Source organism: Panthera onca, chromosome A2 (assembly GCF_046562875.1).
Source record: "Panthera onca isolate mPanOnc1 chromosome A2, mPanOnc1 haplotype 2, whole genome shotgun sequence".
Classification (NCBI taxonomy): domain Eukaryota; kingdom Metazoa; phylum Chordata; class Mammalia; order Carnivora; family Felidae; genus Panthera; species Panthera onca.
In genome coordinates, this window is record NC_138340.1 from 15,460,658 (window position 1) to 15,474,644 (window position 13,987).

Sequence of the window (13,987 nt, forward strand, 5' to 3'; positions counted from 1 at the left end):
CTTACTCTTGAGCTCCAAGACCTTGGGCAGATTGCTGAACCTGTCTGGACTTCGGTTACTCGGTTACTGCAGAATGGGGACATGAGTAGTACCTACCTCATAATCCCCAGGTTTCCCGGGATTAAATGAGAGAATGCCTGGGAAGCATTGGGCTCATTGCCTGCCACCCACCCCCGCCCTCGTTAGTACCGTTGGCGCTCCTAATGACAATACCATTGTCACTGTCACCAGCACCTGTCTCTCCCACTTACCAAGTAGCCTGGCCACATCACCAGCTTTTCGTGTCGGTCATAAAATATATTGGTGTCCTCAAGTCCAACGTGACCACTAAAAAGAAAATCGACCTGGCAAGTTGTAGGCGGACATTCCTCCTTTGATCAGTTGAGCCCTGAATTTTCTTCCTGACTTGTACACCTGCACTAATAGTGTGGGAGAATAAGGAATTTTTGTGTTGTAATTATTTCCCCAAATAGTGTCTACGTTCTGGTTGATTGCTTTCCAACTAAAAAGATCTGGCTTTAACTTAGAGATGTGCTGTTGAGGTCGGCGGCTTCTAGTAGCCCTGGGCGGTAGGAAACAGGATTCCCTCGGGCTCTCTCCCCTAAACATCTGCCCCCAGGGCCCACCGCTGTCCCCAGAGGGAGGCCTCTGTGAGTCCCAGAGCCCCGCCAGATCTGGGGCTTCTGTCTCTCTGCTCAGCTTCTATTTAATAAGCAGGAGCTTGGGGGGGTGGGGGGTGGTGGTGGTGATGGCTGTCTCCTTCAGTACTATTTGTAAAGGCAGTATGAACTGCTTCACAGATGCAAGCTCTAAATGCAAGCCTTCTTTTATTTTTAAATTAAAAGCAGACTCATGCCCTTGCATGCAAAATGAGCAGAAGATTCATCAGATCCTCTCGAGGTTCCTCACGTCCCTCTTCAAAATCTCCCAAGAACCCCCAAGGACTCTGACTGCCAGAAGGGCAGCTATTTAGAAGGGTGGTTGGTCCTACATCTATGTCTCAAAAGGCAGAGCCTGGAGTCAGAACTGTGTTCTCTAGCAGTCTTTCTCACTGCCACACAGGGCTCCTGTTCGCAGCTGGTGATAAATGGCGCGACCCATCACTGCTGATCTGAGCCTGGAGGAGTCTTCGGGGGTGGGGGCAGGGAGGCTGAGCCCTTCCTAGGCTAGGCCAGACTAAGGGCGCCCTCTCTCAGGTTCCTGCAAGTTGTAGGATTTTTGCACCCGGTTTGTGTGGTTCCGTGGGCCCATCACACTGGGCACGTGCTTCGGAACTGGTTCAGCCGTTGGGCCCTTGTGGAACCTTAGTCCTCTCCAGGCATCCCCATCTCGAGGATTGCTTTTTCTTTTCAGCCCTTCACACTCCAAGGATCTCACTTCATTTGCTTTCTTGAATGGTAGGGCTATCTTTACCCTTCTGCATCCCATCCTTCAGCAGGAGGTGTGTTGGAGGGGAGCTTCTGATTTGTGGCGTTTGCCAATTTCTATAGTGTACGTACTTCTGCAAGGGCTAGGTTCGGGCTACTGTCTCGACATGACTTGTCACCGAGTCGGGAAGACGTGTGAACAGTTGATTCTCACAAGCCGGTATGACAGGTGGCCCCAGCACGCCACTGCCTTTGGACCTCCAAGGTGACCTCTCTTCCCAAGGTTTCGAATTCTGCACCCCTGGCCCTAGTAGAGATAGGGAAAACCCAAGTTTATTCTTTAGCACATCTACATTTGGTTTTCAACTTCTCTTTATAAGTCGATTTCCTTCCCAAGTATCATAAACTAGGCATTGGCTGAAGGCGATCTTGACACGCCTAAAATAGAAGTTAACGTGCAAAAGAGACCCTCCGGGCTTATCCTCTTAGGTTGTTAGATTTTCTACCAGGTAAAATTCAGACAAGTGGAGAATAACGCTTTTACTTGGTGAAGGTTTAAATTTTTATTCGTAAATTTCTGCAAAACATCATGTACCGAACAATACAAAAGGAGAGTATCCTCTGAATTACCAATCCATGATGAAGCATTGTTCTTGGGACATTCTAAATTGATATTCAGTTGTCATCGCCTTCCCAAAAGCTGGTGGAAAAACTGCATTAAAATTTAAAAATTTTGAAAGAAACTGATGAACTTCCTTTATTTTTTAGGTGCAGGGGAGCCGCCAAGAGAGAGACAGACACAATGGATACCTTTGTTGATTCTGCTTGGTACTACTTTAGATATACCGACCCGCAGAATGCTCACAGGTAAAGCCTTGCTGAATCCTTTAAGCATGTGTCAGTTTGGGTCCTCCAAGAAGCAGACACCAAGATAGAGTCATAGGTGCAAGAGATTTACTGAGGGCAGCGCCTGAAAGGTTGGGGGGAAAGGGGAGCAGGAGCCGGTGGGGAGAGCCCTTATAGACCACAGTGTGGGTCCCATGCCCGAGAGGGGAGTGGGAGGAAGGAAGGAGGGTTGCGGCGGAAGAGTCTCAGACCGCAGTGCAGCTCTGAGAAAGTCTTAGCCAGGCCGCCAGGAAGCCCCGAGCAAAGGTTATCCAGGAGAAAGTCCCAAGTCTGTCAGTGAGAAATAAGCCCACTGACCCAATCAAAGGAGGCACTCGGAGACTTGGAGCACCATGAAGCGAGGCTTAAATCAACATTCAGCGTTCTTGCAAGAGCAGGTATCTGATAGAAGGGCATGCTAGGGGGCGGTCACAGCAGACAATTTATCTCCTAGCCTGCAAGTCCCTCCCCTGGTTCCTCATTGGCTGAGCACTACAGAGGCAAGTCCCTCCCCTGGTTCCTCATTGGCTGAGTACTACAGAAGTTACCCCCTTACTGGGGGTGGGGCGTATGCCCATGTAAGGCAAAAAGTAGTTCTGATTGGAACAAATGTACTTTCTCTGAAGTGACACAGAGACTTTTAGTCCCTTCTTTGTTCTTTGGAGCATGCTCATTGCAAAGCCCGCAAAAATAAGCCTGAGAAACAGTGAGGGGAAGAAGAACCCAGAAGTGAAGCGTCCAAGGGTTTGGACTCCATTATGGAGTGGGGGTGGGGGGCTGATATATACTTGCAGTAGGTTGTAAACCTACTGTTAGCTAGACAGCACAGCTTTTATTTGGTATTGAATCCTCTCCCTTACTTCTTACATCCCCTCCCTCTGGGAGAGCAGGGGCTGTAGGGATACTGAATGGTCCCAAAGGCACACCGCCTGGAAGCCGCTGGTCAACTGCTCGCCTTGACGCCGGCTCTCATAAGCGAGTGTGTCAGATTATTAAATTAGATTCGTCGCAGCCAAGCAAGCCCCAAGTACAAGAAAAATTAAAAAACAGACGAAGGAAGAAAATTCTGTCACAATACCCTTCTTGGCCCAGTGGTGAACTGCGTTGTAGGGTTATTACGATGTAATGTTTTACTTAACCGGAAGTAATGATGGGAGGGAAGGAAGTAGGGAGTGTGAGAGAGCTAGGGAGCATTGCCCCTGGTCACATACACTCGGTCATTTCTAAAATCGATAAATCAATAAAGGGTGGAATTGCCGAAGAAACGGCTACAAGAATTCCAAGTGGCTAAGGGCGAGGCGGGGTGGTGCTCACGAAGGCAGGGGGCCAGAGACCAGTGTTGAAATCGCAGACCTCTCGGTACTGCCTGAGTTTTCAGCCCTGTGCGTGTTTCTTAGGCAAAGAGAAATAAATGAATAAGGGAAAGAGCCGTAGGGAGAGAGGGTAAAGAGAATGAGCGAAAGAAGGCTGTCGCAGAGCACTTAAGATCGCAGCCACCATGCATCAAAGACCTCGGCAGGCTGCTGTCATCCTCAGGAGAACCATTGCTCTCCAGCCCCATAGTCTGCATATCAGAACACCCCCCCCTTTTCCTTCACTGGTTGCAAAAGAATACATTTCCAGCGAGGTGGGTCCTCTGGCCCTCCCCATGCCAGAGTCCCGCCCTGCGAGATGGCCAGTCTGTAATTTGAGTTCAGGCCATCCAGGAATGAGCGGACCCTGAGTAAACCATAGCCGGCAAAGCCACGATGCCCGGGGACTGCCGCGGCTGGGAAGAGGGCCCCTTTCCTGGCTCTTCCTTCTAGAAGGAGCTGTTGGCACGATCCATCCGGTAGCAGCTGCTCAGAATGCCAGGGCCATCAGGCTCTACCTGTCAGGATGTTTAAGGAAAACCTTCTTACAGAGGATGAAAGCTCTACATCAGCGCGGACCCTTGATTGGCGAGAGATGCCTCTGGGGCCTCCACAGCCCCCCGATCTGGGAACACCCTTTAGCACATCATAAGAACGCAGCTGCTAGTTTTAGCACGGCTTGAGTGCTTACCGCCTGGCTTCCAGGGTAAATCCTGGGGCAGTGGCTACTTTCCATGTCTTAATGCACCCCACACTCGTGTTCCTGAGGAGTCTCACCCTTGACCTCCCTTTCTCTTCTGGCACATGAATCGGCAGCTGGATTTTTCTGAGGAACCGTTATTCACAAAGAACAAAAATCATTTGAGTTTTACCAGAATTCTGGCATGGTGACTGGAGAAAACCCGGCTGCGTGAAGGTGCGAATGCGGGCGGTTGGCCAGGTTTACCTGCCGAGCGGCAGGCTCTGTCTTGCGGCCTGAGCCGAGTCCGTGCTGGGGGAAAAAAATTGCTTTGAGGTGTAGGAAAGAGAATTCACCCATATTTGAAACCACGGAGTACAGATCCTCCGAAGGCAGAGGTTTACTTCATTGGATGAGCTCAAGGAAGCACATTATCTTGGGGTTAAAGGTCCTCAGCCAGGGGTGCCTGGGTGGCTCCGGTCAGTTAAGCGTCCGACCTCAGCTCAGGTCATGATCTCGTGGTTCGTGGGTCCGAGCCCTGTGTCTCGCTCTGTGCTGACAGCTCAGAGCCTGGAGCCTGCTTCGGATTCTGCGTCTCCCTTGCTCTCTGCCCCTTGCACTCTGTGTGTGTCTCTCTCTCAAAGATAAATAAACATTCAAAAAAGGTAAAGGTCCTCAGCCAGCTCTGCTCCCCTCCCCACGACACACGCACATGCACACCCACACACACCTCTGCATACTCACAGACTCCCCCCTTCAGGGTCCCAGCCAGAAAATAGAAGTAGTACTTTCTTTACTCCCAGGGAGTATGAGGAGGCCTTTCTTGTAGGATCTCTGTCACTGATAGCATCCGTTAGGTGAGAGAGAGATGTTGGCCCGATTTTGTGATGGTTACCCTAACTATGCTCCTTGCACGCAGGAGACCGTATACAGGCTCTCGCTGACTATCTGTGTTTTAACGCTTCTTTTAAAAGTCAGACAGAATTCCTGTTTTAAAATGTACATGTAGTGTCTACCTATTAATCTCCTCGTAAATGCCATATTGCCCCCTGTTGGTAAGAACTCACACATCCCAGTTGCCTTATCGGAATAAAAACTAAAACATAAATCCACATATTCAAATATGCATTTTACAGAAATACCTCTTTCCCAGAAATACCTTTTTTTGCTGCTATGTTTTCCTCTTGTCTCCATTTTACATGGAAATCGGCATTCGTTAAATTGTCAGCAGCAACTTCTGAAACAGTTTTTATAAGTTTCTGAATTTGACACGGACCTTTCCTTTAGTAGATAAGTTGTTCTCTTACAATATTTTTGAAAAGGAAACAAGTGTTTCTCTGACATAATCTGTTTCAGGGCGTATGCAGATTACAGTGCGTCTGTCTGATTTATGTAATTGAGGCAAAGTGGGTTTCTAAAAAACGACCGTTTCTCTTTCTTCCAGCCCTTTTAACGCCGCCTTGGCAGATTACTGGATGCCTGTGGATTTGTACATCGGAGGGAAGGAACATGCTGTCATGCACTTGTTCTACGCGAGATTCTTCAGTCATTTTTGCCATGATCAAAACATGGTCAAGCACAGGTGAGCATTTCTCCCCCTTTGCAAGAGAACTTGGTTCCGTGAACGACAACCGAAAGCAGGTGCCAGTTCTTCCGGGGACCAAGGTAAATGGAGGTCGTGGCAGACTTCCGGGTTTCAAGTGTACTTCGGAGGTCACTGTCAGCCTTCGCCACGTGAAGTGCCATTTCTGTTGCTTCGTTTCACTTCTAGCCTGTGAGATTGCAGGTTCGCACAGAATCTTGCCCTCAGCTCTTGTCTGTTTAGCGGAGTTAAGTAACTGAGCCGTTTACTTGTGAGGCAGAGACAAGCAGCTCATAATGCTGCGTGGCTTTTTACAGTGTCTCGTTTCAGGTGGTGTTTATCATCTGGCCACACTCGATGTAAGCTCTTTTTCTAAGCCTGACTGAATCCTGCCTGGATAGATGACTCTGAGAAAAGCAGATAATGGATTAAAGCTGGGGAATCTCATTGTAAATCCATTGATAAATTTTCTTCCTATTGGCCTATAACCTATTCCCCATTATGGTCAGCAAGGTATATGTGCGCTTTCTCCCCCCATGAAATACGTCATATATATGTATATGTATATACGTCATATAGATATATGTATATACGTATACATATATATACAATATTGCATGTACATATGATATATGTATGTATATATTGTATAATGTCTTATACAATTCAAAGAATAAAGTGAACATCCCTGCACCCTCCTTCTCAGTTTGAGAAAGAGTACTCCAGTCCCTTAGAACACCCAGGGTCCCCTACCCAGTCTTACTCTGTCCCTAACTCACCGCCCCTCCCCTGGCCAGCCCCTATCCTGCATTATTCACTTGCTTCTCTTTATAAATTTATCACCTCTGTATGTAGTTTTGAAACAGTGCGTGTTTTTTGGTTTTCTTGTGTGTGAGCTTTATATGTGTAGAATCATATTTCGTGTATTCCCTCTCGCTTTCCTCGCTCAGCATTTTTGGGGGCTCATCCACACTGGTGCACAGAGTTACGTTGCGTTTCTGTTTCCCCGCTGTGTGGTATTCGCTCACGTGGCGTGGAATTTCCAGCACAGAACACAGTTTATGTGTCCATCCGCCACTCGTGGCTGGTGGAGTGTTTTGTGCAACGATGAGCCAAGCCAGACGGTGAGTGTTCCTGTACGTATTTGCTGACATACATGTGTCAGCACGTGTCTGGCGTGTGTCCCTGAGAGCCGAGCTCCTGAGCCGCGGGGTATGCACGTGCCCGACCTCACTCAGGAACACCCCGCTTGTTTTCAGACTGCTCACATAAACCTGTGCTCATGCGAGCAGAGATGAGGTCCCCATCACCGCAGGGCTCCTTCACGTCCACGTTGGTTACGTGATGGATCCGTTTGTGGGTCACGGTTGAAATGAGAGACATTGCTCACTCAATGAAGCTTAGCAGTTACCAACGTGTCTAGGGGACCGGTGTGTTTTCCCTTCCGGTAAATCCCTATCTGTGTCCTTTATGCGTTGCTGGGTTGTCTTCTATTGACTGTAGGAACTTTGAAAATATTCTGGATGCTAATCCTTTTCCAGCTATATGTATTGCAAGTATTTTTTCCCGGGTCTCAATTTCTCTAATTTTTATGGTGTCTTTTGGCGAGTAGAAACTCTGAAGTTAATGCAGTAAATTTTAATGATTTTTTTTTCTTTAGGGCTGTTGGTTGCTTTTAGTGTCTCAGAGCCCTCAGTGGACCAGTCCACGCATTGCCTTGCTGATCTTTAGTTGCCTCTCCATCAATGTCATGTTTCTGCGTATATATACAAGGGCCTGTTTATAGGATCTTTATTCTGTCTGTTGGTTCGTTTGCTTTTTGCTCTGCTCGTTATTTATTGGCTCTGTTATTGTAATTTTACAAGTCTTACTGTCTGGTAAGGGTAGTCCTTCTACTTTGTTCTTTTTCTTTAGGAATAGCTTGGCTGTGATCAAATCTTTTGCCCTTCCATATGAATTTTAGATTCACCCTGTCACATTCCACAAAAATATCTATTGGGAGTTCAATGCAATGGCACGGAGTCTGGATACTTACTGATAGCTTTTCTCACTCTTCCTTTTTTTTCTTTTAAATTTTTTAAATGTTCATTTTTGAGCAAGAGAGAGAGAGAGAGAGACAGAGCATGAGCAGGGGAGCGACAGAGAGAGACGGAGACACAGAATCTGAGGCAGGCTCCAGGCTCTGAGCCGTCAGCCCAGAGCCTGACGCGGGGCTCGAACTCACGAACCGTGAGATCGTGACTTGAGCCGAAGTCGGACGCTCAACCGACTGAGCCACCCAAGTGCCCCCTCACTCTTCCTTTTTATGTCTCTGACCTTAACATCTGAAATTATTTCCCCTTTATCTGAAATATATATTTTAGAATATCTTTCATGCTCTTTAGTGAAGGTCCATCTATTAGCTTTTATTTGATATTTCAACCTCATTTCTTAGTTTCCCAGCTCAGTGACACCTTTAAAACAATTCTTTTTTTATAACTTGTCTGGCTTTTTCACTTATTTATCAGCAGGACAATAATTTAGGTTATTTTGTCTGCCATACCATCAGGAGCATAATTCCTGGGTTTGTTTTCAACTACGGTTGTATTTTGTTTTTTGTATCTTTAATTCAGCATCTGTTACACTATTTGTTTTTAATGTGTATTTATTTGTTTTGAGAGAGAGAGCACACTCATGCATGGGAGGGGCAGGGAAACAGGGAATCCTATGCGGGCTCCACGCTTACGCAGTGCAGAGGCCGACCTGGGGCTCGAACTCACAACCCGTGAGATCACAGCCTGAGCTGAAATCAAGAGCCAGATGCTTAACTGACTAAGCCACCCAGGCACCCCCTAGACTATTTTTTAATTGCAGGGAAAAAAAGGGAAAAAAAAAAATCTGATGATCTCTTTGTCCAGATAACCCATGTTAACAACTTAAAAATACAAAATAATAAAGTAATGCATGTCTAAGGTTAAGAGTTTTTTTCTTAACTGCACAGAAACTGAACATCGAAGTCTCACTCCCTGCAGGCCACCCTCCACCCCTCCCCCCTCAACCTGTTAATGGCTTCTTTTGGTCTCTTCCAGAAAAACATTTTGCATTACCTCCATGTTTCTGTTGATAGACTTATTTCTAAAACGTGGCATATATTACACACGTGCCTTTTTGCTTTTTTGATTTAATAACGTATCCTGATCTTTCTACATCAGCATGTGCCGACCCCCCATCCTTTGTAATTTATGCACAGTACCCCATCATAATGGATCTCCCGTGATTTATGTAAGCAATCACCTATTTTTCCAATTGCTATTACAAAAAAAAAAAAAGAGTCAGGTGACTCTCACTGTCTGTGTTCTCAGCTGGTATTTGGGTTTATATCTGTAAGTCCAAGTCCCGACATGAAAATGCTGGGTCAAAGGATATGTGTTTTTAAAATTTTGATATGTAAAAAATATATTACTTTAAAAATCTCAGGGGCTCCTGGGTGGCTCAGTCAGTTAAGCGTCCAACTTCGACTCACGTCATGATCTCGTGGTTCGTGAGTTCAAGCCCCGCGTCCAGCTCTGTCCTGCTTCAGATTTTGTGTCTCCCCCTCTCTCCGCCCCTCCCCCGCTCATGCTCTGTCTCTCTCTCAAAAAGAAATAAACACGAAAAAAAATTTTTTTAATCAAAAAATAAAGAAAGAAGAGAAAGGAAAGAAATGTCTGTACAGACTCTAAGGGAAAAAAAAGACCAACTTATTTAAAATCTGTTAATAGAACTTTGTGCGTCGCCGCAAACCTTCTGTAGAGCTTGGCGATCGCCTTGTACAAATATCTGACCTACATCATATATCTTCTATCTTGCTAGTCAAGAGCATGGCTATATATAGATGTGTGTGTGTGTGTGTGTATTTGAATGTATAAAGGATATTTGACTTAAGCATATCTGTTTGTAGAGTGCCTGGGTGGGTCAGTCGGTTGAGTGTCCCAACTTCGGTTCAGGTCGTGATCTCATGGTTCGTGGGTTCGAGCCCCGCATTGGGCTCTGGGCTGACAGCTTGGAGCCTGCAGCCTGCTTCATATTCTGTGTGTGTCTCTCTCTGTGCCCCTCCCCTGCTCATGCTCTGTCTCTCTCTCTCAAAAACAAGTAAACATGAAAAATAAATAAATATCTCTAGTAACGCAGACTACAGTCTAGTTTCTGCAAAATGAAGCATTATGAAAGCCCCCTCCCTTCACCCCCCTCAGACCTGCTCCCTCTCTCTGTGCACACACACACAGATTAAGAGTCTATGGTACACTGGGGCGCCTGGATGGCGCAGTCGGTTAAGCGTCCGACTTCAGCCAGGTCACGATCTCGCGGTCCGTGAGTTCGAGCCCCGCGTCAGGCTCTGGGCTGACGGCTCGGAGCCTGGAGCCTGTTTCCGATTCTGTGTCTCCCTCTCTCTCTGCCCCTCCCCCGTTCATGCTCTGTCTCTCTCTGTCCCAAAAATAAATTAAAAAAAAAAAAAAAAAGAGTCTATGGTACAGAAAACACATTTAGTTTATACATCAAATTAAATGCTGAAAATAATTTTCTTCTCATTAGTCCCAGAGCCCTTCATGTGTCAAAATAAACTGACTGCATCAGAAGGACAGTGAATACATTAACAGCATTAAGCCTCAGTCGGAATGTTTGTGCCTTGAGACTTTTCCCATTCTGCCTTGAATTTCTTCTCTGTGGAAACTTCTTTACCTCATCAGATAAAACTTACCCGTGAGGATGGGAATTGTGTCCTGTTGCTGTGACAGTATCGTGGAGACTGTACATTCTCAGTGGATATTTGTTTAAACTGAGTTTAAGCCCTTGATATAAACAGATAAAAGTTTATGCTTTTCGGGGCTCCTGGCTGGCTCACTCGGTCGAGCGTGGGACTCTTGATCTCTGTCTGGGTCGTGAGTTCAAGCCCCGTGTTGGGCGTGGAGCCTACTTAAAAGAAAAAAATGAAACGAAAGAAGTGTATGTTTCCACAAGGAAGTGTCCTCCTTGGGCTAGAGAGAAAATACACCATGAGAAACGTTTCCTTCTGATGCGGGTCTAGAAACAAAGACCGTAAATGATTTCTGGCCCCAAGGCCCATTTGTGCTTCTGAAGTTATTTGCAGGAGCAGTGAACAAACCAATAAATGAGTCAATGGCTAACTATTTTAAAATATAAGACAAGGCCTGGGTATTTTTATGACTCCTGTACAGTGGTTTTAGAACTATATTCGAGGAGAAAAAATGTTTGCGGCATTCGGATGTAATTGTCAAGTCCCGTTTGGGGTAGGACTTGGTGTCTGTTGAAATGAATTTCTAACCCGCAGAGCCTCCAGACCCCTGGAACTTGCTTTTCCACCAGACTTAAGGGACAGCTGTCCGGTGTACTTCGAAATATACCTGTGCAGTATTTTGTGTGCATTTTTAAAAGTTCTTTATGAGATAGTAAGATTCTATTCCGTGCCCTCCCCCCCCCCCCCAAAAAAAGAGACATTTATTTTAAGTACTCAAAATCTGACCTTGAAGAAGTTGCAGGAATTCCCCTTATCTCCGTGTCTCAATGCAGTTGTTAGGGTCACACTCCTGTGAAATCACATCGGGGCCAGGACGGCCTCTGAGCGTGGCCTTTTCATCAGGGGTGTCTCCACAAACCAGTCAGCCGTAGACGAAATGAGAGTCACCCGCCTTCTGTGGTAAAATTCAGGATTCTCCAGTCAGAATGTTTGAAGACCTTCAAACAACTTTTTCAAGCTGGCCTAGGAGGAAAAACTGAGACCTGTCAACCACGTGTGTATTTATGTCTCTTTATTTATTAGCTGTTTTTGCTGACATGTATCTAAATCAGAACTTTATTTTTTCGTTCTTTCTTTTTTTAAAAATGTACTTATTGTTTATTTACATCCAAGTGAGTTAGCAGATAGTGCAACACTGATTTCAGGAGGAGATTCCTTAGTGCCCCTTCCCCATTCAGCCCATCCCCCCTCCCACACCCCCTCCAGGAACTCTGTTTGTTCTCCATATTTAAGAGTCTCTTCTGTTTTGACCCCTCCCTGTTTTTATATTCTTTTTGCTTCCCTCCCCTTATAGTCATCTGTTTAGTATCTTAAATTCCTCATATGAGTGAAGTCATATGATATTTGTCTTTCTCTAATTTCGCTTAGCATAATACCCTCCAGTTCCATCCACGTAGTTGCAAATGGCAAGATTCCATTCTTTTTGGTTGCCGAGTAATACTCCATTGTATATGTATCCCACATCTTCTTTATCCATTCATCCATCGATGGACATGTGGGCTCTTTCCATACTTTGGCTACTGTTGATGGTGCTGCCATAACCATGGGGGTGCATGTGTCCCTTTGAAACAGCACACCTGTATCCCGTGGGTAAATGCCTAGTAGTGCCATTGCTGGGTCGTAGGGAAGTTCTATTTTTAATTTTTTGAGGAACCTCCATACTGTTTTCCAGAGTAGGTGCACCAGTTTGCATTCCCACCAGCAGTGCAAAAGAGATCCTCTTTCTCCGCATCCTCGCCAACATCTGTTGTTGCCTGAGTTGTTAATATTAGCTATTCTGACACATGTGAGGTGGTATCTCACTGTGGTTTTGATTTGAATTTCTCTGATGATGGGTGTTGTGGAGCATTTTTTCATGTGTCAGTTGGACATCTGGATGTCTTCTTTGGAGAAGTGCCTATTCATACCTTTTGCCCATTTCTTCACTGGATTATTTGTTTTTTTGCGTGTTGGGTTTGATAAGTTCTTTATAGATTTTGGATACTAACCCTTTATCTGTCATCTGCAAATATCTTCTCCCATTCCATCAGTTGGCTTTTAGTTTTGCTGATTGTTTCCTTTGCTGTGCAGAAGCTTTTTATCTTGATGAGGTCCCAATAGTTCATGTTTGCTTTTGTTTCCCTTGCCTCTGGAGACGTTTTGAGTAAGAAGTTGCTGCGGCCAAGGTCAAAGAGGTTTTTGCCTGCTTTCTCCTCGAGGATTTTAATGGCTTCCTGTCTTACATTGAGGTCTTTCATCCATTTTGAGTTTATTTTTGTGTCTGGTGTCAGAAAGTGGTCCAGGTTCATTGTTCTGCATGTCGCTGTCCAGTTTTCCCAGCACCACTTGCTGAAGAGACTGTCTTTATTCCATTGGCTATTCTTTGCTGCTTTGTCAGAGATGAGTTGGCCATACGTTTGTGGGTCCATTTCTGGGTTCTCTATTCTGTTCCATTGATCTGAGTGTCTGTTTCTGTGCCGGTACCAAATACTATCTTGATTACAGCTTTGTGATACGTCTTGAAGTCCAGAATTGTGATGCCTCCAGCTTTGGTTTTCTTTTTCAGGATTGCTTTGGCTATTCGGGGCCTTTTCTGGTTCCATACACATTGTAGGATTGTTTGTTCTAGCTCTGTGAAGAATGCTGGTGTTTTTTTGATAGGGATTGCTACGTCTATTTCTGTATTACTCTTGGTTAGCGTTTGGTTAGCCCTGTCCTCCCGGGAGGGATTTGAGGCTACTGCCACTCCCTGTTGTTTTCATTTCTCAACCCCCTGGCCACCATCTAAGATAGTTATCTCTAGGAGCACCTGGCTGGCTCCATCAGTGGAGCGTGTGACTCTTGATCTTAGGGTCGCAAGTTTGAGCCCCATGGTGGGTGTAAAGATTACTTTAAAAATACTCAGGGGCCTCACGTGCGAGGAATTCTGTCGACTCTAAGCACTGGATTCACTCTGTAATTCTGGCTAAGTTTCATCAACTTACCACAAAGTCTTATGTAGTTCTAATACTCTTTCCTGCTTTCTAAGTGAGTCTTGGCCCTCTTTCACACTTGCACATTTAGGTCTGTACTCTGAGGTTTTCATGGATCTCTTTACCCTCCACCAGAAGCTGGCCTCCGGGCTGGGTGTGCCCCCACATGGGACAGCACGTGTGCTATTGTGCATCAGAAATACCAGGTTACTGGGGCGCCTGGGTGGCTCAGTGGGTTAAATGGCCGACTTCAGCTCAGGTCATGATCTCTCAGCTCATGAGTTCGAGCCCCACGTCGGGCTCTGTGCTGACAGCTTGGAGCCTGGAGCCTGCTTCAGATTCTGTGTCTCCCTCTCTCCCTGCCCCTCCTCTACTCGTGCTCTGTCTCTCTCTGTCT

The 13,987-nt window shown here is 45.9% G+C and overlaps 1 protein-coding gene across 17 annotated transcripts in view; it reads left to right on the forward strand.

Annotated features, from left to right (window-relative positions):
* Positions 1-13,987, forward strand: part of LARS2 (leucyl-tRNA synthetase 2, mitochondrial) — a 186,776-nt gene that overhangs the window by 135,471 nt on the left and 37,318 nt on the right. For all 17 annotated transcript variants that reach the window (XR_013554259.2, XR_014136739.1, XR_014136740.1 and 14 more), the window contains 2 exons: positions 2,136-2,234; positions 5,728-5,865. Coding sequence is in view for 13 of the 17 variants with exons in the window: in XM_081792774.1 (XP_081648900.1) it covers positions 2,136-2,234; positions 5,728-5,865 (237 nt within the window). In the remaining 4 variants the exon portion in view is untranslated. The remainder of the gene's footprint in view (positions 1-2,135; positions 2,235-5,727; positions 5,866-13,987) is intronic.